The sequence below is a fragment of the Phymastichus coffea genome, unplaced genomic scaffold (genome assembly GCF_024137745.1).
Source record: "Phymastichus coffea isolate CEN01 unplaced genomic scaffold, Cenicafe_Pcof_1.1 PCOF00176, whole genome shotgun sequence".
Lineage (NCBI taxonomy): Eukaryota > Metazoa > Arthropoda > Insecta > Hymenoptera > Eulophidae > Phymastichus > Phymastichus coffea.
In genome coordinates this window covers 1-27,524 of record NW_026706987.1, presented here as the reverse complement: position 1 = coordinate 27,524, position 27,524 = coordinate 1, and the positions used below count along the sequence as shown (strand labels likewise).

At 31.6% G+C, this 27,524-nt stretch overlaps 2 protein-coding genes across 4 annotated transcripts; one reads left to right on the top strand and one right to left on the bottom strand.

Moving 5' to 3' along the window:
* The first annotated feature begins 1,070 nt into the window (after positions 1-1,070).
* LOC131673400 (uncharacterized) lies at positions 1,071-24,914 on the top strand. 2 transcript variants are annotated; one of them, XM_058951355.1, is made up of 17 exons: positions 1,071-1,297; positions 5,437-5,659; positions 6,020-6,133; positions 6,289-6,444; positions 6,653-6,847; positions 7,025-9,722; positions 9,801-14,201; positions 14,389-14,452; positions 14,740-14,814; positions 19,169-19,355; positions 19,438-19,548; positions 19,614-19,958; positions 20,050-20,184; positions 20,308-20,350; positions 20,424-20,533; positions 20,859-20,989; positions 24,756-24,914. In XM_058951355.1, exons 2-17 carry the CDS (start codon positions 5,531-5,533, stop codon positions 24,769-24,771), a joined length of 8,910 nt encoding a protein of 2,969 aa, XP_058807338.1. In that variant the 5' UTR covers positions 1,071-1,297; positions 5,437-5,530; the 3' UTR covers positions 24,772-24,914. The 2 variants fall into 2 exon arrangements, 1 of the variants encoding a protein (XP_058807338.1); XR_009302706.1 differs by lacking the exons at positions 20,859-20,989; positions 24,756-24,914 and having other exon boundaries at positions 20,050-20,232; positions 20,424-20,517.
* LOC131673401 (uncharacterized) lies at positions 20,999-23,843 on the bottom strand. Of its 2 annotated transcripts, none has more exons than XM_058951356.1 (4): positions 22,994-23,843; positions 22,577-22,703; positions 22,240-22,393; positions 20,999-21,941 (listed from the first exon to the last, which is right to left on the bottom strand). In XM_058951356.1, exons 1-4 carry the CDS (start codon positions 23,168-23,170, stop codon positions 21,806-21,808), a joined length of 594 nt encoding a protein of 197 aa, XP_058807339.1. In that variant the 5' UTR covers positions 23,171-23,843; the 3' UTR covers positions 20,999-21,805. The 2 variants fall into 2 exon arrangements, with proteins under 2 accessions (XP_058807339.1, XP_058807340.1); XM_058951357.1 differs by having other exon boundaries at positions 22,589-22,703.
* Positions 24,915-27,524: the final 2,610 nt, after the last annotated feature.

Sequence of the window (27,524 nt, the reverse complement as noted above, 5' to 3'; positions counted from 1 at the left end):
GAAACTGCTAAAATATTTAACATCAATCAATATCTCGATGAAAAAAATATAAAAAATATATAGATATCTGATCCAAAAAATGATATTTAAAAGGCAAGAGCGCAGCTTTCTGAATTTTTTATAGTTTTACTGGTTTTTGAAAACAAAATTTATTCAGTGTTATATAACCTTGAGCATGCCAAATAATCGTGCATTTTGTGCTAGGTTTAGATATCTCGACAACTTAAGGTGATGGATCAATTCTGAAGTCAGATTCGGATTCCCGCATCGAATACCTTCGGAAATAAATTATCGCGTTTTTGAATTTTTTGAATGTCAGCCTGTGTTATTATTCATTATCGCTACATGGAATCCCCGTGATTTTTTAAATAGTTTAAGTAGATTGTAAGTAGATTTTAGAATAGTGAAGAAAAACGTGGATTCACTAGAACTTTATCTGTCGTGATAGGTATAATACATTCAGCAAAATAATTATTTGTGCAACAATTTTTTCTCGCAAATATCGCATGTTACTTATTAGAAAAATATTTTTAGGAGAGAAAAATAGAAAATGATTAATTTGATTTGAAAATAATAAAACTATATACAAAAAAATTTACTCCTAAACTTAAAATTAGTTGGAACTTGATATGCACTATTCATGCAAAACTTTAGACTATTAGAAATGCATATGTCAACAAGAATTTCAAGACCAATTGACGAATAGTAAATTATTTTATTATTTTATTTACTTAAACTTGTTTGATATTTTTATCCTTTTTAAATTTTTGATAGTTTTAATTTTATTTGACTTATATATTTTAAAAATCAAAATTCTGCATTTGATTCACTATGAAAATGCAGTATCATTCATATATTATTTCAGAAGAATATATTGTTATGAAACTATTGTTATGAAAAAATATATTGTTTCATAAGAATAAGAATCACTTAGATTTCAAAATTTTAGCGCCATTAGTTATTTTAGAAAAGCGTTTTCCGCTGTTATCCGGTCATAAATGCAGAAGCGCATGCGCATTGTCCAGGATCGAGGAGGTCAAGTTTTCTCTCACTCGCGACGTCGTCAGCCATTGTGTGCTTCCGTTTCGAGAATGGCGTAGTCTCGTTGAGTGCAGAATAACCGACGGGAAGATCCATATCCGGACACACAGGCCTCATCAACTTTTGTGATTCAACCTTCAATAAGTCTTCTCGGCGTGTATGTTCACTGGTTATCTTCGACTGTAGTAAAGATATACAGATAATATCAGCCGAAGCAGTAGAAGCATTTTCGTCGTGTCGACCTACAGGACAATGTGTAAGTACACACCACTACGTCAAGTTTAGTGAGTATGTGCACGACCAATTGAACGACGATTATTCTGTTTTTTCTCTCGTTCCCTTGCCTTCACCTTTATGTCCTGAACATTAATAAGCATTGCGTACTCACGAAATTTACGTGATATTGCCTAATGAAGGTTTACTTGTGAGAGAGAGAACCTAGCCAAGCAGCCCCCTCGCCCAAGAAAAATCAATAAACCGTTGTCGTTGCGCAAGACACAAGGTCCTCTTAGTTCTCTCAACCTCATGTAGAATTCTTATATGTATGTACACAGTGGTAGTTTTTTCCATGAGTTCATCACGTGCAGATGCGTAGACAGGATTATTTTTTCAACTACCCTTCGAGAAATATCCAAGCGAGAACAAGAAAGAATCATCTCGCGCCACACCGCTCAAGAATCTTAATCATATTTTTCATTTATCCCCGTCCCACTGTAGTCAGCTGATATAACAATTGATCAGAAGCCAAATTGAACTTTCTTGGGAATGTTCATGTTTTGGTTAAATTCCCATTAAAGTATTTTAGCAACCATTCATGATGAGACGCGCACACGCTGCCGGGAAATCGACTGATAAAATGGTGGCTTCCGATGAGTGCTAGTCGTGCTGTAGGTCTACTTTGATCGTCCGATATTATTAGTTGCCTTCACGTGTCTTTTCGGAATTTCTAAGTTTTACTATTCGGATTTCCATATAGATTCGTACTTTAATATACATGGTACGCCCTCCGAGCGTGCAAATAAATATGGTTATGTGCAATATTGCAGAGTATGATTGAAATAGATAGAGAATTTATTTTCCATTGAGTTAATCTTGAGTCAATAATAATTAAATATGCATCTACATTATTGTTAAAGTTAAATTCAGTTGTATTTTAATCTTTAAATTGCAACTTTTTATTGATGAATGTTTTTATATGTTAAATTTACAATAATTATTTACTTATTTCGTTTTCTTTATTTCAAATTTTTTTTACATTTTAATCGTGCGTGCGTGCGTGCGTGCGTGCGTGCGTGCGTGCGTGCGTGCGTGCGTGCGTGCGTGCGTGCGTGCGTGCGTGTGTCTGCTGTATGTATACATATTATGTATATATTAGATATTATATATGTGTATATGTATTGAACTTCAAAAAAATTTAATTAGCTAAAAAAATTGATTCAATCCTGACATTCAATATTTTTTACTAACCATTTTGAGCAATCTTATAACCCAACTTATAGCTTATAATAGGAAAATAAATTTTTGCAGGCCTGATTATATTTGTTTAAACTTACATCTTTGTAAATACTTTAATTTCATGATATTTGGGTGGATGCTTGGAGATATGCAAGATATTGGCTTTTCTGAAATAAAGTATAGTTATAATTAAATAATATTTTACAAGTTATATTTCTGTATAATTGCAATTACCAGCCACCTTTTATAAGTATATGGAATCAATATAAGTCATTAACTAGTGTTTGAATAAGTTATTAATAGATTGTTCCTTTCTTTTTTATCTACTATATTTATATTTTATTTATTTTGAATTTGAAATGTTTCAATTTTAATTTATACAATTTTCAATCATTATCTTTGTACAATATATACAAAATTTAATATTCAATAAAATTTTATACTTTGATTTCATTATTCACTTATGCCAACTTTAAAAAGGAGGGAGTTACTACAATTGACCTGAATTTTTTATGTATGTATGATCAGTCATATCTTTGATCCTGTTAATTACAAAAAATGAATTTGAAGCTTGCCTTTCGTTTATAATAATTAACCTTGTTTCTAGTGTACAGAATTATATCTTCTGTCCAATTGCATAAGTTTTTGTAAACTATGATTATACTTTTGTAACAAAGACAAGTAGTTGTATAGCAAGTTAAGTTTATATTTTTCTTTCTGAAAAATAATATAATCATAAACATATTTCTTCCATGTATTTGGGTATGTATGTTAAAGCAATTTAAAAATAAAAATTTCGAATTTCAAATTTATAAGTGATTAGGTCATACAGTGTGTAACTCATTTTTTGAAATTCTACCTGTGTACATACATATGATGCGATTGTTTTGAAAAATTAGTATTTGCAGGTCCATGATTTATTACTCTGAGTACAATGTATGTAAATGAACATGACAAAACTAGTTTGAAAAATTTATATTTGCAATATATTCAAGGTATTTTAATGCAATATCGAAAATACCCTATTTCCTCTTCAAAATTTCCTAAAATAGTATAGTATTTAAGAAGCCTTTCATCAATATAATTATTTATTAATATTATATATATTAAATTATACATTATATATCAGACCATATCAGACATTACTATGTAAGCTAATCACTTCTACATTGTTTTACCATTAACTGATGTAATAATTTGATTCTAAAATATTTTTTGTCCCTTTCTATCACCAAATTATTAAAACATATTATATTTTATAACAATTTAAATCTACCCAAATAGCACAACTGATTTACATTATAAGAGATTTTTAAGTTAAAAATAAATGCCGATGGTTGCTTAATGATCAATCATCAAAAAATTTATTGTAATTTTGCATTGATGTTACTTATGAATAATTATAACAAAGTTGAAACTTCAATATTCAACATATTTTTTGATAGCTCAAATAATCATTCATTGGTATATTTAATGCACGTTTTACTTAATCATGTACAACTAGATTTATTTGGAAATTAATTTTATATCTTTGATATAGGTTACATAACTCTGATGTAACAGCTAATTTGTTTATTTTATAAAATTATTAAAAAAAATTTATTACTATTATCAAAAAATAGTAAATACTTTTCATCAAGTTATAATCTACTTTTTAAATGAATTTCTAAATAAATTTGTTTGTTTATGATATTTTATAGTATACTTGATTGTTTACTAGAAAAAGTATTTCAATTGTATGTCACTTAAAAATATATTTTCTAGGAAAATAATCCTGAATTATATGAGATTGAATATAAAATTCTGTGACTACAAAGAAAGAAGAAAAATAAAATAATATTCTCATGAACATTAGTTTGTTCTTGTAAGACCTATTTACATCATCTTCAAAATTACTTTTGGTTGGAAATCAACCCCAATGTAGAGAGCATCTTTAGTGCTATTTCAGAATCTTTTAAAGAGCTTTCAAAAATATGCATGACACAAAATATTGAGTAATTACATGTTAAAGAAAAATTATAATAATCTTTACCGATCTTTGACTAAAGCTTTTCAGTGGAATAAAATCATACCAAAATTTTAATAAGCATTTTATAGTTTCTTTCAAGTTTTCTCCCTGACATTAAATCAAATAATTTTCTAATTACACTGAGCCTTATGTTAATAGTATCAACAAAAATATGATTTCCATAATGGTTAAGTTAAAATTCAATTTTTTGTTGAAGTTATTAGCATTCACTAGAGATTACACTCAATTTAATTGAAAGATTATTTACTTAATGTGATATAAATGCTTACCAATAAACTATGAAAGGTGTACATCAAAGATTTTGTAAGTGCTTTTCACTGTTGTTTTGATTGACATTCAATTGAACTTGAAAGGCAGACAAAGGTTACTATAACAATTATTTTCAATCAACATGTAATTATTAAAAGTCTATGTTATTAATAGTTTCTTTAAAAGATTTTTCAGATGCACTCATGATTATTTCTACAAGATTTCAGCTAGTATACAAAATTTTGATTATTGTGCAAATTTGTCTTTATGATACAAATTAAGATATTTGTTTATGAGTTTATTTATTGAACTATTATATAGAATTTATACTGTTTTACTTTCTGGTCATAAAATTTTATTGTCATTATAAATAAGCTTTTTAATGTCCTTGAGTACTCTGCGACTGCTCAATAAGAATTTAGACAATAAAAGCAAGACTCAGAGAAAATAAATATTTTTCTTGAATTGATGTATAGATGTAAAAATCAACTATATATATTTTAAGTGTGCCAAATTTCAACCATTATTTGCTATGAATTATAAAAGACAGTTCACTTCAACCCTTTTATCTCTACATTTACTTAAGAGCTTATGTACCAAAGCTCAATGATTATTATTTCTTAATTACTATAACAAAATGTTTTCCCCTTAATACTAAATAGCCTGTAGCCCAAAGGACATCGTTTAATATATCATCGGCAATGCACTAGCTAGCAGAGCTTATAGCTAGAATAATTGGAACATATTATTTGAAAAATGAACAACTGGAATCAATGGCCTGCGGGTACTAGTGTACCTCCACCGCCAACAACAGGATATTCACCAGCTGGTACAACTGATCCTATGGCTACCATGCAAGCTTATATGCAATACTATAGTCAACCAGTAAGTATCGTAAGATTTGTTGTGTCGTTTAAATAAAAAAGTATATTCTTATGTTGAATTGAGACACATACAAAATGTACAAGTTATTTTCTTGCTTGAAAATTTGAATTGGGTGAATTAATTGTCAATGTGATCAAAGTATAGTTTTTTCTTGTTGAACTTTTGCATTTAAAAAAACACGACTTATATAATTTGCATTTATTGATAGTCTATTGAAACCAATAAACATCATGATTCAATCAACACATTTACTTTTCTTCGAAATATTTGACAATAACGTATAAAAATAATTGAGCTGGTATGTTATCTTATATTTTAACTATGTGTTAAAGTTCAACAATAATCAAGTTATTATATTAGGCACCAAGTGGATACACACCAGAGCAATGGGCTGCAGCTCAGCAACAAAACTGGGCTAGTTGGCAACAATGGCAACAATCGTATCAACAATGGCAAGCTCAGTATGGTGATAAGGTAATAATAATAGATTTTCTTTTGTAACTATATTGGAAAATTTTTAATTTAAATGAAATAAAATTATTTTGGTTGCAAAAAATTAATACTACATGAAAGAAATAACCTTAAGTTGTTTTCAATAATAATTTTAAAGGTTTCTTCATTTTTCACAGTATCAAGAAACAATGAAACAACAATATGGTACAAGTGGACAAGCTCCACCCTTGCCAATAACAACGCAACCCCCACCTCCTCCACCAAAAGAAGATCGACCTCCGTTACCACCATCTAGTAATGTAAATACATATGGATACAATACAGCACCTCCTGTTAGTATTAATTGATATAAATATATTTCACTGGTGATAACCTCTATTGTTAGTTTAGATAATTTATGAAGCAATTCAAAATTTTTTCAAAAGGTTTCTTTTATGAATAATATGTAACGATTCAAGTTAAATCTGTTAGTTTTGTATAAGTCACCTTATAGAAAATTGGTAATTTAATTCTATTGCTAACAAATTAATTTTTCGATAGCCTCCACCATCAGGTAGTGGTGCAGGATCGAAAAGAGATGCCGATGGTGATGCTAACACAGACAGTGCTAAGAAGCAAAAAACCGAGACTGATGAAGAACTCAGTCAAGCAGAAAAGAAATTTGATGATCAGTTTAAACAATGGGAGGAGAAATTCAATAAATGGAAATTGCAAAATGCTAATCACCCAGATAAGGTAAAAACAGGAAATTTCTAGATTTATTCTTAGAATGCATTATTTATACTCATTTGTAAAGATTTGAAATTTATATAACGTGAATTGTGCTAATTAGTTGGTCACACATAATTTACAATTAAATCTATACGCTTTATCGTATCATGTAGATACATAAAACCTAAAATTTGTTTACAGGAACAATACAAAGTTTATGAAGCCAAGTGGACTAGTTGGCGAGAGAAGTTGATTGAAAAGCGTGAACAGATGCGTCGTAAACGCGAGGAAAGAAAATTGGAGGCAGCAAAAGCTCAACAAAAAAATGTACCTGTCGACAAAATTTTAAACATCATATCAAGCACAGAAAACCAAGGAATGATAAACAATGTACTAGGGATAGGCAAAACTCTGGGATTAGCATCAAAATCAGATACGACCACATCAACCACAGCAGTAGCTTCGGTGTCTTCCATGTCTATGCCACCAGTAGTAGCACCGCAGGTATCAATGACTCCAATGATGCAACCTCCCGATATGACCCAAGCTTGGGCTCAGTGGGGACAATATACTGCACCAATGAGTACAGCCATGACAACTCCAATGGCCGCACCAATGGCTACACCCATGGCTTCCATGCCACCCTATGGAATGAATGTACCACCTCCGACGATGACTGCTCCACCCATAATGGCACCGACGGCACCTCCGGTGCAGCCGAATTTCTCGCAACCACCACCAGGATTCGTTACACCAAATTTTTCACAACCACCACCAGGATTTACGCAACCTCCGCCTTCAGTCAACACTAATCCACCACCTCCACCTGTATCACAGCCACCTCTGACTAGTACAACTAATCTAATGAGTCAACCACCTCCAAACTTTAATAAACTGCAGAAAATTGTTAATCAGCAAGGGCAATCCAGTACAAACAGTCAAATACAAGGACCTGACGGAGGCAATCAAAACAATAGAAATACAAGAAATCCATTTAACAATCGAGGAAATAGGAACGAAGGAAGCGGTAGTCAACATGACGACCAAGATAACTTCAAACAAGAAACGTTTGACGATGACTATACCAATTACGGCAATAAAGAAAATGATCGATTTAACAATAGGCAACAAAAACATCAGCAAAATCAGCCAAATCAGCCAAATCAACAAAATCAGCAGCAGAATCAGCAAACTCAGCCAAATCAACAGAATCAGCAGAATCAGCAAAATCAGCAAAATCAGCAAAATCAGCAAAATCAGCAAAATCAGCAAAATCAGCAAAATCAGCAAAATCAACAAAATCAACAAAATCAACAAAATCAACAAAATCATCAAGAAGAAATGCCACCAGAACTGAAAAGGCTCATGGATAAACGAAAAAATTTAGTTAATAATAATGCTTTCCAACCAAGCAATAGAGACTCGCCAAATGAAATGGGCTCTTTAAGTGACAATTTTAAAAAATTTGGAGGTGAAAAATTCAATCGAAATAATAATTTTGATTTAAGAGGTCCCGGTAACTTTGGTTCAAATGATGACTCGAATTTTGGAAATAGAGGTCCGAATAATTTTGGTAACAGAAGTTCAAATGATTTCGGAAACAGAGGTTCAAATGATTTCGGAAACAGAGCTTCAAATGACTTTGGCAACAGAGGTCCAAATGATTTTGGAAATAGAGGGTCTAATGATTTTGTCAATAGAGGATCTAATGATTTTGTTAATAGAGGACCTAATGATTTTGGTAATAGAGGACCCATTGACTTTGGTAATAGAGGATCCAATGACTTTAGTAACAGAGGCGCCGATAATTTTGGAAATAGAGATTCTAATGAATACGACGATGATGTTTCCAATGATTTCGACAACCAACAAGAGCCCAATGATTTGTGTAATCGAGGACCGAAAGATTTCGGTAACAGAGGACCAAATGACTTTAGAAACAGAGGCCCAAATGATTTTGGAAACAGAGGACCCAATGATTTTGGAAATAGAGGACCGAATGAATTTGGTAATAGAGGTCCAAATAATTTTGGAAATAGAGGACCTGGTGATTTTGACAACAAAGTACCTAACGATTTTGGAAGTCGAGGGCCAAATGATTGTGGAAAACGAGGACTAAATGATTTTGGAAACAGAGGGCCAAATGATTTCGGAAATAGAGGATCTAATGACTTCCGAAACAGAGGACCGAGTGACTTTGGAAACAGAGGTCCTGGAGATTTTGGAAACCGAGGTCCTGGGGATTTTGGAAACCGAGGGCCCGGAGAGTTTGGAGATAGAGGACCTAATAACTTTGGAAATAGAGGACCCAACGACTTTGGAAAGAGAGGACCCAATGAATTTGGAAATAGGGGACCCAATGAATTTGGAAATAGAGGACTCAATGAATTTGGAAATAGAGGACCCAATGATTTTGGAAACAGAGGACCCAACGATTTTGGAAACAGAGGACCCAACGATTTTGGAAATAAAGGACCCAATGATTTTGGAAATAGAGGACTCAACGATTTTGATAATCGAGGCCCTAATGATTTTGGAAACAGAGGTAATAGAGGTCCGAATGACTTCAGAAATCAAGGTCCTGGTAACTTTGGTAACAGAGGCCCTGGCGACTTTGGAAACAGAGGACCCACTGATTTTAATGATAATGATCCTTTTGACAACAGAGGTCCTAATAACTTTGATAATGATGACTCTAATGACTTTGGTAATAGAGATTTTAATGATTTCAATGATGGTCCCAATACCTTTGGTAACAGAGGGCCAGGCAATTTCGGCAATCGTGGCCGTGGCAATCAAGGACCAGACAATTTTAATAATCAAGGACCAGGTGATTTCCAAAAAAGTGGGAGTAATAAAAATGTCTTTTCTGACGGCCCAGATTTCCATAGCAACAAAGGTAATGCATTATTTGTTTCTTACATTCTAATGCATTTATTAATAAATGTTAGTTCATAATCTTATATTTTATTCGCAGAGCAATTTCAATTAAATGTTAATAAACCATTTGCCAAAGGAGGACCTATGGCTGATATTATTCATGATTCCAACGCTCAAGATGGATCGAGCTTCGTTGGTAAGGATGACATAGTACCGAGTAATAAAAAGTCAACCGAGGGAAGTTCAATCGTTGAACAGCCAAAAGAAGGAGTTGGTAGCGCTACTACTAACAATGAATCTGATAACCTGCCATTTATGGGCGCAGGAGATCCAAAGCCAAAAGATTTTAATGAACAGCCCTTGCCTGAACAATCAAACTTACCAAAAATAAGAACTCTTGAAGAACCACCTGTACCATCTTTCAATGATGATATGAATGAAGATCCGTTTCAAGATGATATTGCTCCATTTGGTGGTAATCAGTTTAATCGACCTCCTCCTCCCTTTGTACAACAAGGAAATTTCAATAAACCTGGATTTGGACCACCAAGCATTAAGCCTATTCCATCGTTGTTATCCTTAAAAATTGTACCTCCGCCTATGATGGCGCTTAAAGATCAATCTCAAGCACCTTTTAATCAAGAAGGACCTGGACCATTCAATCCAAATAGACCGCCATTTGGAGACAGTGGTCCTAAAGACAAGGATTTCAGTTCTGAACAATTTGGTCCAAACAAATCTTTCGGGCCAGATGGTTCTATAAATAAAGATAAAAACTTTGGTCCTGGCCCATATGGATCGAACAAACCATCATTTGGACCCGATGGACCTACAAGTAATGATAATTTTGGCCCTGGTCCATTTGGACCAAACAGACCTCCATTTGGAACCGACGGTCCCATGAATATAGATAGAAACTTTGGGCCTGGGTCATTCGGACCCATTAGACCACCTTTTGGCCAGGACGGCCCAATGAACAAAAACTTTGGACCTGGCCAATTTGGTCCTAATAATAAACCTTTTGGACCTAGTGGAATAATAGAAAATAGAGGTTTTGGCCCTGAATCAATTGGACCAAACAGACCTCCATTTGGTAAAGATTTACCTTCATTGGATAAGGAAAAACCTTCATTTGAGAAAGATAAACCTTCATTTAACAAAGAAAAAAGTCCACTTGATAAAGATCGAATGCCGTTTGATAATGATAGAACATCATTTGACAAAGATAAAACTCCATTCGATAAAGATGCATCTATATTTGGTAATGATCTACCTAAGGCCAGTAAAGATTTGCCTCCATTAAATAAAGATAAAATGGCATCTAGTAAAGATATACCACTAACAAACAATGATGCTAAACCAGAAGTTAATGCAGACACTAGTAATAATGAACCTGATTTGGAAGAGCCAATAGAAGAAGCTGCTAGTGCCGAAGATAATGAGTGTCTACCTGAAATTGATTTTGAAACTCCCATGGTTCCTCCAGCGATTGAGACGAATATAGATTTTACTGAAGATTCATTCGAACCAGTGGACACAACCGTTAGTCAGTTAGCTCCTGTGGAATTTGAAGAAAATTCATCTGATAAAACTATTATTAATGAAGAAAAACCGTCTGAAGAGGATAAAGTAAGCGAGAATGCAGAGAAACAAGTTACAGATGAACCTAAACTTACAGAAAGTAATTTAGAATCTGATGAGAAAGCTAAAGTTGCTGAAAACAAAGACACCGAAAATCGCAATCTTACACCTTCTGGTTCCTGTTTTGTTCCTCCGGAACCGTTCAGTCCCAATCAACATTTTGCAGAACCGAATGACGGGCCATTTGGTCTTAATAAATCTCACCCTAAAGAAGGTCCACGCTCATTTAGTCCGAATCGTTTCCAAGGGTCGAACGAAAAATTTGACCCAAATAAACATTTCGGAGGACCTAAAGATACACAATTTTCATCCGGTAAACCATTTTCCGATTTCAACGAAGGTCCGTTTGGACCAAACAAACCTTTGGGGGGGCCTAATGATAGACCTGGTCTACTTGGACCAAACAAACCTCTAGGAGGTCCTAATGATAGACCCGGTCTACTTGGACCAAATAAACCTTTAGGAGGGCCTAATGATAGACCTAGTCTACTTGGACCAAACAAACCTTTCGGTGGATTGCAAGATAAATCTGGTTCATTCGGTCCACATAAGCCATTCGAAGGACCCAATGATGGTCCATTAGGACCGAACAAACCATTCGGAGGACCCAATGACGGTCCATTTGGGCCGAATAAATTGTTTGACGTACCCAATGATGGCCCCTTTGGGCTTAACAAACCATACGGAGGACCAAATGATGGTCCATTTGGACCGAACAAACCGTTCGGAGGACCCAACGATGGCCTCTTTGGACATAAACCATATGGAGGCCCCAATGACGGTCCAAATAAACCATTTGGTGGCCCTAATGATGGTACCTTCGGATTAAACAAGCCTTTCGAAGGATCCAATGATGGTCCATTTGGGTCGAACAAACTGTACGGAGGACCTAATGATGGTCCCTTTGGTCCTAATAAACCGTATGGAGGATCTAATGACAGTCCCTTTGGTCCAAACAAACCAATAGGAGGTCTAAATGACGGTCCCTTTGGACCGAACAAGCCATTCGATGGACCCAATGATGGACCATTTGGGCCGAATAAACCATTCAGTGGACCTAATGACGGTTCCTTTGGCCCTAGCAAACCATATGGAGGACCCAGTGACGGTCCCTACGGACCAAATAAATCATTAGGAGGTCCGAATGAAGGTCCATTTGGACCAAATAAACCATTCGGTGGGCCCAAAGACGGCCCTTTTGTATCGAACAAACCTTTTTCTGGACCTAACGATGGCCCATTTGGTTCAGATAAAAATATGTTAAGTCCTAATAACGGTCATTTTGGTCCTAACAAACTTATTAGTGGACCGAACGACGGACCCTTTGGTCCAAAAAAACCTTTTGGTGGGCCCAGCGATGGTCATTTTGGGCTCAATAAGCCGTTTTCTGGGTCTAACGATAGCCCATTTGGTTCAGATAAACCTCTGTTAGGTCCAAATGACGGTCCCTTTGGACAAAACAAATCTTTTGGTGGCCACAATGATGGACCGTTTTGTCCAAACAAACCTTTTGGTGGGCCGAATGAGGGCCCGTTTGGAACAAACAAATCTTTTAGTGGACCTAACGACGGACCTTTTGGACCAAGCAAATCATATGGGGGGCCCAATGATGGACCGTTCGGACCGAGCAAGCCTAAACCTTTTGGTGGGCCGAATGACGGACCGTTCGGGCTAAACAAACCTTTCTCAGGACCACAAGATGGACTACCTGGGCCATTTGGTCCTAAAATGCCTTACACCGGTGATGGTTTATTAGGACCTTGTCCCAGTAGAGTTCCTTTCGGTCCTGTTGGTCCACCTGGCCCTTCGGGTCCTTCTGGACCTTCTGGACCTCCTGGTCCGCCTGGTCCACCTGGTCCATCTGGTCCGCCTGGTCCATCTAGTTCACACAACCGAAGTGGTCCTCCCTTCGACATGATGAGTGATCCTTTTGGTCCATCTACGCGAAAAGGTGATTTTGTGGGAGAACCGGAATTTCGCGTTGGTAAACAATTTAATTACAATCATGGTGGAAAGAAACCGGAGAGGGAATTTTTGACACCAGCGAGAATCATTGATTATGGGCATGAGAAGAAAATTGCGATTGACCCGGTAGATCTAGTCTCAATTTATGATTATGCGCACGGGAAAATAAAGCCCGACATGCGTGTTTTGATGAAAGATTTTAAGAACTGGGAAGAGAACGAGCAAAACTTGAAAGAATATCATGAAGAAATGATGAAGAGAAGCGAGAAGATTGGCAAAATTTGGACCACTAGCCCACCGCGACTACGCGAGAGATCAATCTGGAATGATCCATCACTGAAAGATATGACTGGTGACGTTGGAGATATTGCCATGGATGTCGACGATCGTTTGAAAGACCGCGATGAGCGTCGTGACAAAGACGAGCGTAGTCTTAGTATCTTAGACAGAAATCGTGATAGAGATCGCGACAAAGGACGTAATCGTGACAAAGATCGTGATGATCGATATTCAGATCGCAGCAGAAGTGAAAGGGATCGAGACGACAGGCATGATAGATATAGTGATCGCAATCGTGACAGGGACAAGGAAGATCGTTACAGAAGTGACCGTGACAAGGATAAAAGCCGTGACAGAGATAGAGACGACCGACACAAAGATCGAGATGACAGACACAAAGATCGTGAAGATCGAGATCGACACAAGGATAGACATGACAAAGACAGAGATGATAGGTATAAAAGTCGAAGAGATGATAAAGATAGAGATAGTCGCCATAAAGATAGAGATTCTAAAGATGATAAAGATAAGGACAAACGAAGCATTCGAGATAAACCAAGTGATCAGAAAGATGAGAAAAAAGAAGAACCTACCGATAAAATATCTAGTTCAGGTACTTTTGATGATAATTTGTTTAATTTAATTTCTCAAAAATTAACGATTTATAGTTTTCAATATCTATTTTTATTGCCAAATATCTTTGAATTGAAACGAGAAGAAATATTATGATATAAATTTTCGAAACAAATATTTTATTTGTTGTAACTATTATTTTTATTAATTATTTTTACCTCATTTAGCAGATAAAGGTAGTGAAGAAGATAAAGCAGGCAGCTCGAAAGATCCTGAAAAGATCGAGGACAGGTAAAAATCAAACAGAGTATATCATTACATAATTAGTATGAAGTTTTATATAGCTTCTGTATTACTTTTTAAATCTAATATAAATATTAAAAATTGATCCTTGAAAACAAGATAAAATTTAAAATTTGTTATGAATTCCAACTCTTATATTAGAAAACACTTAGTTCCCAAGTTTTTATAAAATATTTCCCCTTATTAAGAATTAATCCAAAAGAAATTGAAAATAATCCCTTTTAGATTAGATCTATAGAAATAAATATTTCAATAAGACTGTCTAATTTTGTTAGATCTAAGGAGAGCGTAACCAACTCTGACCCCATCGGTAATGCTCCAACTGAAAACACACCTGAACAAGAATTGAGGTACGCAACCAAAAAATTAGTTCTTTTGAAGCTCATAAAATCACTGACTTCAATCTTTTATAAAGAACTAATAATTTTCAATACACGGTATAACCTTGTCTGTTTTGTTATATAAAATAACAGTATCACTATTGATATTAATACTTACTGACCCCAAAAAAAGGTTTTATATTTAAGTTTCAAGAACTTTTCACGTGTTTATAATAACTATATTTCGTCAATCACTACATGAACTGCTGCACAAAAGTGATTGAAAAATCCTATTACAACTTTAGCTTTGATACTATCTACTATGTATGATTTCTTATTTTTGAATATCAATTATGTTAACATATTGCGATAAAAATCATTATTTAAACGATTGTGAGAGTCTGACAATGATTTTTTTTATTTTGAATGAGACATTGAGTGATACCTGTTTATTGGCAATTAATTTTGAACTGAGAATTCAGTTGGATTCCCAATTTACATATCTCCTTAAAATCTTTATTATGCATTTTCCAAAGCGCTAAAATTGTTGTATACTATTCAATAACAGTAATAGGTAATGTAAAAAAAATGTTGATTTATAGGATATTAACTTTCAAAAATTTCATTAGTTGATTTAAGGTCATAGGTAATGGCCACATTTGTAAAATGAATAAAATAAGGTACTTCACATATTTTATTAAGAAAATAAATAGATTCATTCACTTGAAAAGTAATCGCTAATGTTTTCTCTATGGAATAAGTGAAATGTTTTTTTAAATAAATTGACTAATATTTTTGCCAGTTTTCAAAAATTGAATTGTTTTGAATTTTGGAAAAATAACTTTTAGTCAAGTTAATTAACAAAAAAACATTTTACATATAACATTTATGGAAAGCAATATTTTAAATTATATTTTTAGATTATTAATGAATTCGTTTTGATAATGATAGGTATAATGTAACATGCTAAAAGTTTTACATTTTACTTTTTGGTTATTGGTCAAATATAAATATTATGTTATCATCGAAGAAACTTCTAACACTTAATTTTTAAAAAGTGGTTTCTTCAACAACTTTTTAATTTTTAGGTCCCTCTGTTGGAAATAAAAAGTAAATTTTTTAACATTATCAAAATATAATAGAAAATTTATTTAGATAGGTCACAATATCTATTATAACAGAGCAGTAATTTATCAATGAAGTATTTCAAAGTATTTTATTTTAATTAAATCAATTTATTTTATTTGAAACTGTTTTACTTGTTTGAATAAATCAAACTGCTTGAGAGATGATAAGTGAAAGATGATGAAAGACTAAGAAATTCTGAAAATTTTACATACATTGTTGGAAAACATTTTGTTTCTATCTACAGCACATGTTTCTTTTTATAACAAATAACGTTTTTCTTATAAATTTTTTTAACGAAGAATTCTTTAAATAATTTCATTTTTTTCCTATATTTTTTAAGGAGATATTATTTGATATTTTCGAAAATGTGTTTTTAGTTTAGTAGTTTAATTATACATTGATACTTTTTAAAAATCAAAGCTTATTTCAATATTTGACGTATTGGTGATTATTAAGAAAACTTAAGTTTTAACATACTAATCTCTATGTTCTTAATAATTTCCATGTTTAGACGTTAAAGTTTGAAATGTCTGTTTAAATATTTGAAAGTATATTCTAGACCAATTGAACATTTTCAGTAAGCTTAATAATATCTTTTTCTTGTTCTTAGTTTACCAAAATAAGCAAAAAATGAAATGTTTTAATCATGTTCAATATACATTTAATTGGTCGAATTTATTTTAAAACATAGTAGCGCATAAAAAAATTAATAGTTTCCATTGACTTAAAGTTTTAATAGTTGAATTTCCATGACGTTCAGACGATCGTTCATTATTTCTTGTTTGTTAGATTATGAATTGAACTGTGTTGTAAGAATAACTATTACAAATACATTAAAAATGTTTAAATCCCTGACCCTGTGAAACCTAAAATAAGAAACTAAATTTTTACGATGTGCCTTTCAAGAAACCCAAACCGAATTTCGAGAAAATTTATATTTTAGTGAATTTTATAATTTGAAAATGAATTATGCTAGCGTTTCTAGCCACTTTTGAAATAAAGAATTTTAAGCTTGTGTGCATCTTAGACGTATCTATTAATTACTGTTCCCTCGAAATATTTTTTAACACTCAACTTTAAAATTACAACTGGTTATAATTTTAAGGTTTTTGCGTTAAAAAAATATATAACTGATGATTATCAAATAGCTTCTCATTTTATATTATAAAAGTACCATTTGAAATAAGTTATAGATAAAATAATGTTAATGTTTCCTGTCCCACTTCCTACGTCTTTTATTTGCTTTTTTAATTGAAATATATGTACAAAATATATCAGGCGGAACTATAATTTAAATATTCTTATAAGAGGATGTAGAAGTATGATTTTATCATAAGCATTCGAGTTTCATATCTATATCATTGTTTTTGCTTTACAAGAAAAGATTAATGATTGAATGAATGATCTGATATAAACTTTTCCTATATAATTTTATTAATCATTTTGAAAATTTTATAAAATTCCCAATATCATTTATTAATCGAAGTTTTAGAACCCCAACATTAATTTCTTAAACCAAATTCAGTTATTTTTTCAAGAAAATCAAATAATGATTTAGATATGATATTTATGATCCTTGTTAATTCATTTTATACTACTACACCTTAATAATATTATAATTGAGCATTTATTTTTATGCTCAATTATGATATTCTTTGATTTTTAAAGTATCCGACCTTTTTTGTTTAGCTGAAGTTTTAAATATATTTCCTGGATTAGGTGAATACTTTCCGACTCGTGTTGTTTTCCATGCTTACCGAAGTGGATAGGGGAAAAAAATAAAAAATGCTGATTATATATATATATATATCTCATCGGGAAATTATTTTAAATATTTTACATAGGTTGGAATAATACATAATCATTTATTCAGATACAGAATTTCATGTAAATTTTTGTGTGTATTTGATAAAAATCAAATATTACATTAAAAATTTTCTAGGTGATGAAAGGAAAATATGGAGGAAGGCTGAAAATGAATTCTGAAGATGTTTCTTAGTGGCTTTGTTGGCGATAGTCAATAGAAGTGTTAGACATTTACAATATTCATAACCCCTTATAAAAAACCAAGATGCGAATTTCATTTAGAATTATCAATATCACTAAGATATTTTTATGATTTCCTAATTTCGTTTTTGGGTTTCGAAATGGCATACAAAAAACGACACAGACGCAATTCACTTTTATCTGATACTTATTGTAATATCGTTGTTCTCTTCATCAATATTTAATTTTATAAAGTTCCCATAGCAATGTGATTTCTGTAAGTTCACCTGTAATAACATTATTTTATTTAATCATATTACTGTTATTCAATACTCATCACGATCATTGCCCTTCCTTCTACTAGAAAATCAAAAGTTAATTAGGAATAAATGTATACTTTTTGAAAAATACTAGCAAATAATTACTTTATATGAAAAAGTATTAGAATAACTATCACTTGCAACGCAAAATTTTGCGAATAATAATGATGTTTGATCCCTCCATAAAACTCTGATAAATTAATAACTACATAAATTTTTTTAGCAAATTAAAGTATCCTTTTTTTGTTAAAAGATTTCTTTCTGACACAAAATTTTTATTCGTTCTACAATATAAGAATCTTAACTGTATTAATTAATTTAATTTTTTAAAGCAGTAAACATCTGTTTTGATAAATATTTACAAATTCGAAGTTTATCGCTTTAAAAAATTAAGTTAATAAATACAATCGAGAACTATTCAATTTACTGATATGAAAAATCTCATTGATAACCGTTTCGTTATTGCGAAATATTTAGAAAAATTTTACGTATTCTCCTGGCAATGATTTTTACAAAAAAGAAATTTGTATAAAACCGGTGTCCTTGACTTTAGTTTATTTAAAGTAGTTTTATTAATTGAGTTACGTAGCTTCCATACATGGATAATAATCAAAATTATCTCTGAAACAATGCGAATAGGATTTCTACTCTCCATTGCATTTTAATAGCTCAAATCAATCATATTTAGATTTTCTATGCAAATAGCAACCTCACAACGAACACACTTTTCCGTTAAACCTATTTTTTATGTCACTACTATCAGAATTCTCTAATAGCAATTTAATAAAGATATATTATATTTTGCAAAAAATTATTATAGAAATCTATACCATTACATTTTTATCTATAAAATTACAATTTTTTTACAATAATATAGATTTTAATGGTTTTTCGCTTTTTTAATGACGAACTTATGATTGCGAAATATTCACATTTTATTCAATTTATAGCCAGTCAGAAGTTAAGACAAATAATGATGGTCCCCCAAAAATTATGGAACTACCGAAGACTCCAAATCTTACAATGGTCGACGATCTGCTATGTCCTCCCGGTCGGTTGACGAGGCCACCCAAGATTGCAATTATCCTGAGAGGACCACCTGGCAGTGGAAAGTCTTTCGTAGCTAAGCTCATCAAGGTAATGAACACATATTTACATAATTTATTAATGCGTATTTCCAGTTCAAAACATCTAAGACATTACTGTCTCTTCATATTAGGATAAAGAAGTTGCGCAAGGAGGTTCAGCTCCAAGGATGCTGAGTATCGATGACTACTTTCTTGTTGAAAAGGATCAGAATCCTGGAGATGATAAAAAAGACGGAGGAGATGTAAGCATACTATCGTCACTTCTACATTTTAGTTTTTGTACTTATTCTATTTTCGCAACTTACAGGAAATGGAGTATCGATTCGAAGAAGCGATGGAGCCTGAATACTTTAGCCACTTGGTTAAAGCATTTAAGAAAAATGTTACAGATGGCTTCTTCAATTTTATTATACTTGACAGCATCAACGAAAAGATTTCAGATTATGAAGAAATGTGGAGTTTTGCAAAAACGAAAGGCTTTAAAGTTTATATTTGCGAGATGGAAATGGATGCTCAAGTATGCATAAAGCGTAACATTCACAAGCGTTCTGAAGACGAGATTAATAGAATTGTAGATTACTTCGAACCATCGCCAAGCCACCATCATAAATTGGATGTATCATCATTACTTCAAGAACAGGCGATTGAAGATGTAAACGTCAATATGTTTTTTTTTTTTTTTTTTTTTTTTTTTTTCAATAAAATTTGAACATTGACTATAATTTATTTTTTCATTTCTATAGGTTGAAATGGAAGATGTTCAAAATGCACCAAATGAAGATACAAAAGAAAAAGAAGGCGAAACTCTAAAAGAAGCAGATAAACTCGAGAAATCTAACGAAGATACTGAGGAAAACAAAGAAGATGGAGATTCGACGGTAGTTTTATAAATTTTCGTATATTACTAAATTCTTCAATTAAATTAGGTTTATATGATTTTGTAACATGTTAAATTCCGATCAATCATTATGTAACTCAAGTTTATATTTTTTGCATTGCAGAAAGTTAGTAAATGGGAGAGAATGGAAGCAGAAGACAAACTTGGTACTTTGTCAAATTATACGACTCATTTTTGTTGAATTTTAAGATACTTAACGCAAATTTTGTTTAAAAATAGATCGCCTCGATGGATTAAAACGAAAATCCGAACATAAGCCGCAAACAATGGAAGAATTTTTACAAGTTCCTGACTACTACAACGTAGAAGACAATTCTGGAAAGAAACGCGTAAGTGAATCATTTTATTAGTTCAATTGTTTTCATTGAAAAATTAAAAATTTCAAGAAAATTTTATTATCTTTTCTCTAATATTGATTAATTTTATTGTTTTTGAACAATAAAACAACAGTTGGATTTATATCACTGCCATTAATTAACAATTATTAAGTTAATTTAAAAATGTGCGTATTTATTCTCAGAAGTCAGAAAATATAATTGCTCTACAAAGTTTTAATCATTAACTACTATGATCAAACTAAACTAATTATTTTTTTAGTATAAAACAATTTTAATTAAAAATAAGTCTTAAAGTAAATGAAATTCGTATATACAGGTGAGGTGGGCTGACCTAGAAGAGAGAAAGCAGCAAGATAAAATGCGAGCTGTTGGATTTGTCGTCGGTCACACGAACTGGGATCGTATGCTGGACCCATCTTACGGTAGCAGAGCATTAACACGCACAAAGTATATATGACCCAGGTTTAATCCACCTTTTAATCGTGGACGATTTAATCGTCGTTAGGCAAGAAAGAAAAGCAGCACTCGTCCAGAGTTCTCTTTTCTAAACAATGGGAGATTGACTGACAATTCATGATAAATTTGTCACTCTATCTCTTGTTGAACTTTAAATGAATCAATGTTTGTCTTTGCTGCACGGTGCGCAAGAAAATCGTTTTTATTTTTTCGTTCAAGGTAATTACGAATCGTACGTTTACAAAATTTCGATTCTTTACCGATTTTCATGATATTACACTTTTATTATGACTTGTAATTTGATGGAGAATAATTTTTTTATATATATATATATATATATATATATATATATATAAGGGAGTATGTAAGATACATTTCGTGTTCTTTGACCCTTAATAGACTAGAAAACATCGTGATACACAAGATGTACAATCCCATAAGGAGAAAGTATATGCTTACTTTTCATTCCCAGTTTTGCTATCTCCTCTTACGATTCATTTTGTACATAACTACGAGTAAAAAAGAAAAATGTTTGAAAACTAAAAACGTGTGCATCGGTGCCATCGTTTATGCCCCTTGCGTTATTTTTTACTTCACTTTTAGAGACGTAAGAACGAGATTTTTATGCGTGGCTATCAATTATAATTGTTACTTATAATAATAATAATGCTTAGGTCAATATGATACCAAACCATTTGTAAAATAATCATTGCTAATGCAAAAAATAAAGATATGCACCGATATGAATTTGTTAGTAGTGTTTACAATGAATCCATACAACAGTCGCCTTTTGCCGTTCTTTTTTTATTAGGGACGTAGGAACGTATGTATATTTTCCTTTTTGCAGTAGTAGTGCGAAGGGCATTGATTTTGAAAACCGAGTTCAATCGCCCTTTGAAATTCTTGCATTATATTTTTGTATGAATCACCAGTCTGCAACGACCTGCAACAGAATTGTTATTACCAAGGACTTTGAAGCAGAAAACAGTTACCAACGTGCATCAGTGCTAATGTTAAAGTTATTTTTTCAACAATTTGAATTCTAATCATCTTCTATAAATCGCTCATCAATCACGCCAATTGTACTGGAAAAGTGTTATTTAAATATATCAATAGAAATCAGTGCACATTAAGAAAAATTTTATCGCGGAAATATCGAATCAGTTTTGACTACTAAATCAATAATTATTGTCGCGAAAATTTAACGTCATAGTGCAGTGTTTCAAAATTAGACAACGTACAGAGGCATAAACTTCATCAATTGGAATACCACGTCTGCAGCTCCGAGATACCCCTTCGCAATTTGAGGAACTTCACATGCTGCTCGATACAAGCAAGTATCACCAATAAAATATCCTAGCGCTAAGGCTGCTTCTCCTCCGGATAGAATTTTGTCTAAGGAATAAATGACATAAATTATTATTTGTAACTATTTCTATGTAAATATGATATTGATTAAAGAAAAGTAAGTGTAATTAATGTATTTAAAGTGTAAAAACGTATTTGATTAGATTCTTAAGATAAATCGTTTAAATATATTTTTTAATATTCTTTTAAGTTTTCTATTTCAGGTCATACTGTTCAACATACTGTCTGGCGGCTCTCCACGACCTATAAATGTATGATTGCCAATATATCCAGCACTGTACACAATTGCCTTCAAGACTAGGAGTAAGAGAAGATTGGATAGATTTATGTTCAGTATCTGAAAAGCATCATAATTTACTGATGTTCGTAATGTTACTGAGGTAGATTTTGAATAAGATTAAATTTTTTTAATTAATAATTATTAAATGAAGTAATTTCTTTAAAATTTTTTTGAATCATAAATTTTATTTATCATATAGACAATCGTTTACTGTATTTTGAAATGTATTAAGGGAATAATTATAAATAATGGATCAATATAAAAATTAAACATGATATTTAAAATAAAGCAAAGATAAAAAAGTCTACCTCATTTAACAAACTTTTAAATACATACATATAACATACCTGACTAGAGCCAGATGATCCTCGAATAAGTTCTGTTGCCATATCAGATAAAACTGAATGAGACTCTCTTGTTTCTGGTGCTTCATTATCAGAGTAAACTATAGTACTATCTCGGCGAAGTGATTGTGTATTAGATACAAGCAATACAAGAAGAAAAATCAGTGGTGTTATTATCATTTCAACGCATATAATAATTAGAATATTATGAATTGTTATTTTCTAAATAGTGTATTAATAAAAAATTACGAAATTTGAGTTGTGGTATTGATATTCAATATGACGCTCACTCAAAGACTAAACCATAGTTATCCTTGCGTCGTTTTTATAATCCAAGTGCACCTCGTACGCGCTATCGGCAAAGCGTAACATAAATTTCTTCCATTGAAACAGTTCGCCAGGATTTATGTCAACAGACTTGACTTGGCTCGTTTTCCAAAAGGCTGCAACAGAAAATCACCAGAGAAAGCTACATTATTATTTTTAAGGACTTTTACTAGCGCGCTTACTAAATAAAACGATTTAGAAGTTTGTACTTCTGGAAATTTGTTTACTTTGATATTGTTTATCGAACCCAAGACTCACTTAAAATTTAGAATTGAGATACTTTCTAACAAACATTTAGATTATGATGCTTTAAGTACACCTCTATGTTTTCTACGTCTCTGGATTTCTTCTCTTTTTACTACCCATTAAACCACTTTGGACGAAAGGGTCATAGTTAAGAGAGCTTAAAGGAATTTAGAAACTCAAGAGAAAGTGTTATGACATGTATTCCCATACCAACAATGATATTGTAATTATCTGATGAAACATAGTTTATTAACATAGTTTGTTTTTAAACATAGTTTAAATGATTAATTATTCAAGTTCTATGTCTTTCTTAATTTAAACATAAATTTTGATGCTTTAAGTAACACCACGAAGAATAGCTTAAAATGTTATAGTTGGTTTAATTTTTAAATCATTACTTTATTGTTTTATTTTGACTTACTATTTTTGAAAAAATGTAAATCTTAATAAAAAATGAAAAGAATATGAAAACTTCTAGGGAAATTTTATTATATGTACCCTAATTGAAATAATGATAATTTATATTTATATTTTGATAAATAAGATTATGGTCAATTGTTTAATCACACGGGGATTGGTAGATTTTTCATTAAAAAAAACTAATAAATAATTCAACAGACTAACGTCGTTGAATGTTACGGAAATATTTTTTTTATTGTTACTCGGAAATTTGTTGCAGTTTTCCCGTAATATATAAAATCTTTTAAATGGATTATAAAAAAGATTACAGTTTTTAGAATTGAACAAGTATCGTAAATTTCTAACCGAGTACGATATATTTTTTTTTCTCAATTTAAACGGTTCGAGTATTGTGTAATTTCTGTCTTTCACAATTTTTTTTGTTCCGCTGTAGCACAATTTATTTCTAAAAATTATCGGCTGAAACAAGTTTAAATGATTACTGATTGATGGTCTATTTAGAAAAAAAACTGTGATTAACACTTTCGTGTTGATGTAGTTGTAGCAGTTTGCAAACTACAATGCAGTTACCCTGGTTTTTCAAAATCAAACCATTTGTTTTGCAATATTTTGGTGTTGCTCTTTTGCATTTCTCCAATGCGTTTATGAGTGATGAAGATTATGTATATTACGACAATATGTCATCGACATTTGGTATTTAACGGCTTGTTGAAATAATTGTTATTTATTATTATCTATGATGTCTCACCTATTCTTTATGAAATCATTTTAGGCATAACTGGAGTTAACAACGTGGAATGAGACTCAATATGCGACGTAATAACAAAAATTTACCATCAAATCATGGAAGATCGTACAAAAAGTATTAATAGTTATGTAGATATGTATTGATCTACCGATTCTGTCGCTATCAGAAGTATATGGTTACATGCATTCGGTAAGTACTTGCGAGGCGTCGCATATTTAACATTGAATGATCATGTTTCGTCTATTTTTATATTTAACAAATATCGTTCATTGCAATTTTTTGATTTTATTATAATCGATATTGCTTAAATCAACAAAAAAATCCTGAGTACTATCTATTCCGTACACACACATATGTACGCACACACACACACAAGTAAGCGATTCATTATACATATCAATCTTAAAAAAAACTTATATTTATGTTTTAAAATTCAGTAATTTAAACATTTTACTGTTTTCTAAATTTCACCGGCATACTAAAAATAAGCAAATAAACATATACAAAGTGTGTATAGGAATGCCTTCTTTTTACTGGCATGTAACTTAGAATTGTAAATATTCCACCTTCATTAGCCAATCGTAAGTTTAATAACGACCTACTCAATATAGCTGCCCCAAGAGCCAATATGTTCGCGCCCTGAATTCTAGTTCTCTTGGTTGAATGTAATAAATGGATTTTATGAATTAATCAAATAGATCAATCTTCTTGGTGAAACACATGTTATCTTAATATAAAGTTCGTTTTTATAATTTGATTACAAATTAAAACAGATTGTTTAATCGAATTATGAAAAAACGTAATGCTTAGTATATTGGACGACAAATGCATTTGTCTTAAAATTTTTCTCAAATGATTTTCCATGGTATTAGGAACACAAATGTGTCTAATAAATCGTTACAACAATATTTACAGTACAGAAAATAGGGTAAATTTATTGTGGCTTCTTGTAATGGTTTGTTTTAGTAAAAGATAATTGGTACTTGAAAAGAATATCATCGATCAATTTTCAATTCAAGATCAAAAATAATTCATATCGCAGAAATCTATACAATCGATTCTATAGAGAAAAAAAATAAAACGCATTTTATTATGATGATAATGACGATTGTTCTCATTTAATGCGTTATTAATATTGATAATAAGGACATGTGATCGGTTTTCTTGGCATTTTTTAGTTACGATGCTGATTTGAAACATATATATCCCTCTAAGTGTTTTTGTGAAAATAAGAATTTTTTTCATTTTTTAACTAACATTTGTAACACCTACTGATTTGGTTAAATATAACTTTCAACTAATAATAATTTTTGCTAAATAAATTCAAAATAACGATCATACAATTTTATAGAAATGTTTTTACTCTGCGTTTTATATTTTACATTTTTTTAATTTGTTCAATTTTGAAAGTAAAGAACAAATTTAACTTCATTTTACTAGTGTGGTCAGATATTGAAGAATTCATATATGTTTTTAGCCTTTTAAAATTGAGAAAAAAATTAAAATTTCAATTGCTCAGCTTTTACTCCTCAAATTACAATTTAAGAAAATAAAATTTTTAATAATTTTTATGTATAATTATATGGGCAATAATACGCACACTAAGTCAGTGATCTAACATCAAAATAATTCAGATTGATCCCTAGATATGAATATTAATTACTAACCTCTACACAGAAGTTAAGCTTCAACTAAAAAAAAAATATTTTTTTCATTTATAAACATAAAAAATATCTCAAAGTTGTTATGACTAAACACGTGAAAGATGGTAGTAATTTTGATTTTTCAAAGTGTATTAATAAATTTCTTTTAATGCTACATGGATCGAGCCAAAATTATTTCCTATTACTTTAATCAAAATAAATTATGTGTCTATATTAAGAAGTTGGAAATTATAAACAAACATGTAAAAATAAAGCAAATTGAATTGTTAGACATAGCTGATGTTTCTATTTAACTAAAAGAGTGGAAATGGAATTTTAGTATATTATGATACAAGAACAGGAAAATAGATTGTTGTCTCGTATGGCGTTTACGAACGAAGCGAGGACGACACACGAAAAACACGAGACGAGAAACTCTTTCCCAAACATGTGTCGTAGCGACGCGTGAAAAATGCGATTTTCAATGCACGCTTTTTGCCGAGCAAATGAGAAAAACGCACTTTGCGCACAGAGTGTCGAAAAAGTGCATGAAGATACAAATGGAAAAAAGATTCCTGTCCCGCGTGACGTTTACGCCCGAGCGAAGCGAGGGTGGAATCATACACGAGAATCTCTTTCCTGAACATGTATAGTATTTTTCGATACGACGTGTGGAAAGCTCATTTTTGAACGCGTTTTTGGCCGAGCGAGCGCCGCATAGTATCGAAAAATTAATTCCATATCCTAATAGTGGAAATTAAAAATTTTATTGAACTTGAATATAAAATATTAAATAGTTATAAAATTATCTATTTTTGAAAGTTAAATGCACTTTAACTTTATGAGCAAACTGTTGAATATATTTAATAGAGTTATTTTTAACTATCATGGAACGTTTAATGAAGTCTTATTTAATCCTGAAGGAAGCATAATTTGGTTATAGAAAATTAATTACAAGGATTTCACAGATTTTACTACATTTGTCATGTTTTGTGATACTTTAGGATTTTTTAAAAGATTTTAGAATCATTAAAACTTTATTAACAGCATTTTCAAATGATTTAACGTAACTGCGTATTTATTTACTAACATTCAACATCGTCTACTATAACATATTCCAAATCTTGGGATATTTAATGTACAATTTATT

Excerpts from the sequence above, each read along its gene's own strand:
- LOC131673400 (XM_058951355.1), top strand. The coding sequence starts at position 5,531 with ATGAACAACTGGAATCAATGGCCTGCGGGTACTAGTGTACCTCCACCG. Across the intron at positions 19,549-19,613 it reads ATAAAAAAGACGGAGGAGAT|GAAATGGAGTATCGATTCGA; the intron begins GTAAGCATACTA and ends CGCAACTTACAG. Across the intron at positions 19,959-20,049 it reads AAGAACAGGCGATTGAAGAT|GTTGAAATGGAAGATGTTCA; the intron begins GTAAACGTCAAT and ends TCATTTCTATAG.
- LOC131673401 (XM_058951356.1), bottom strand. The coding sequence starts at position 23,170 with ATGATAATAACACCACTGATTTTTCTTCTTGTATTGCTTGTATCTAAT. Across the intron at positions 22,704-22,993 it reads GATCATCTGGCTCTAGTCAG|ATACTGAACATAAATCTATC; the intron begins GTATGTTATATG and ends GATGCTTTTCAG. Across the intron at positions 22,394-22,576 it reads GCCAGACAGTATGTTGAACA|ACAAAATTCTATCCGGAGGA; the intron begins GTATGACCTGAA and ends TTTATTCCTTAG.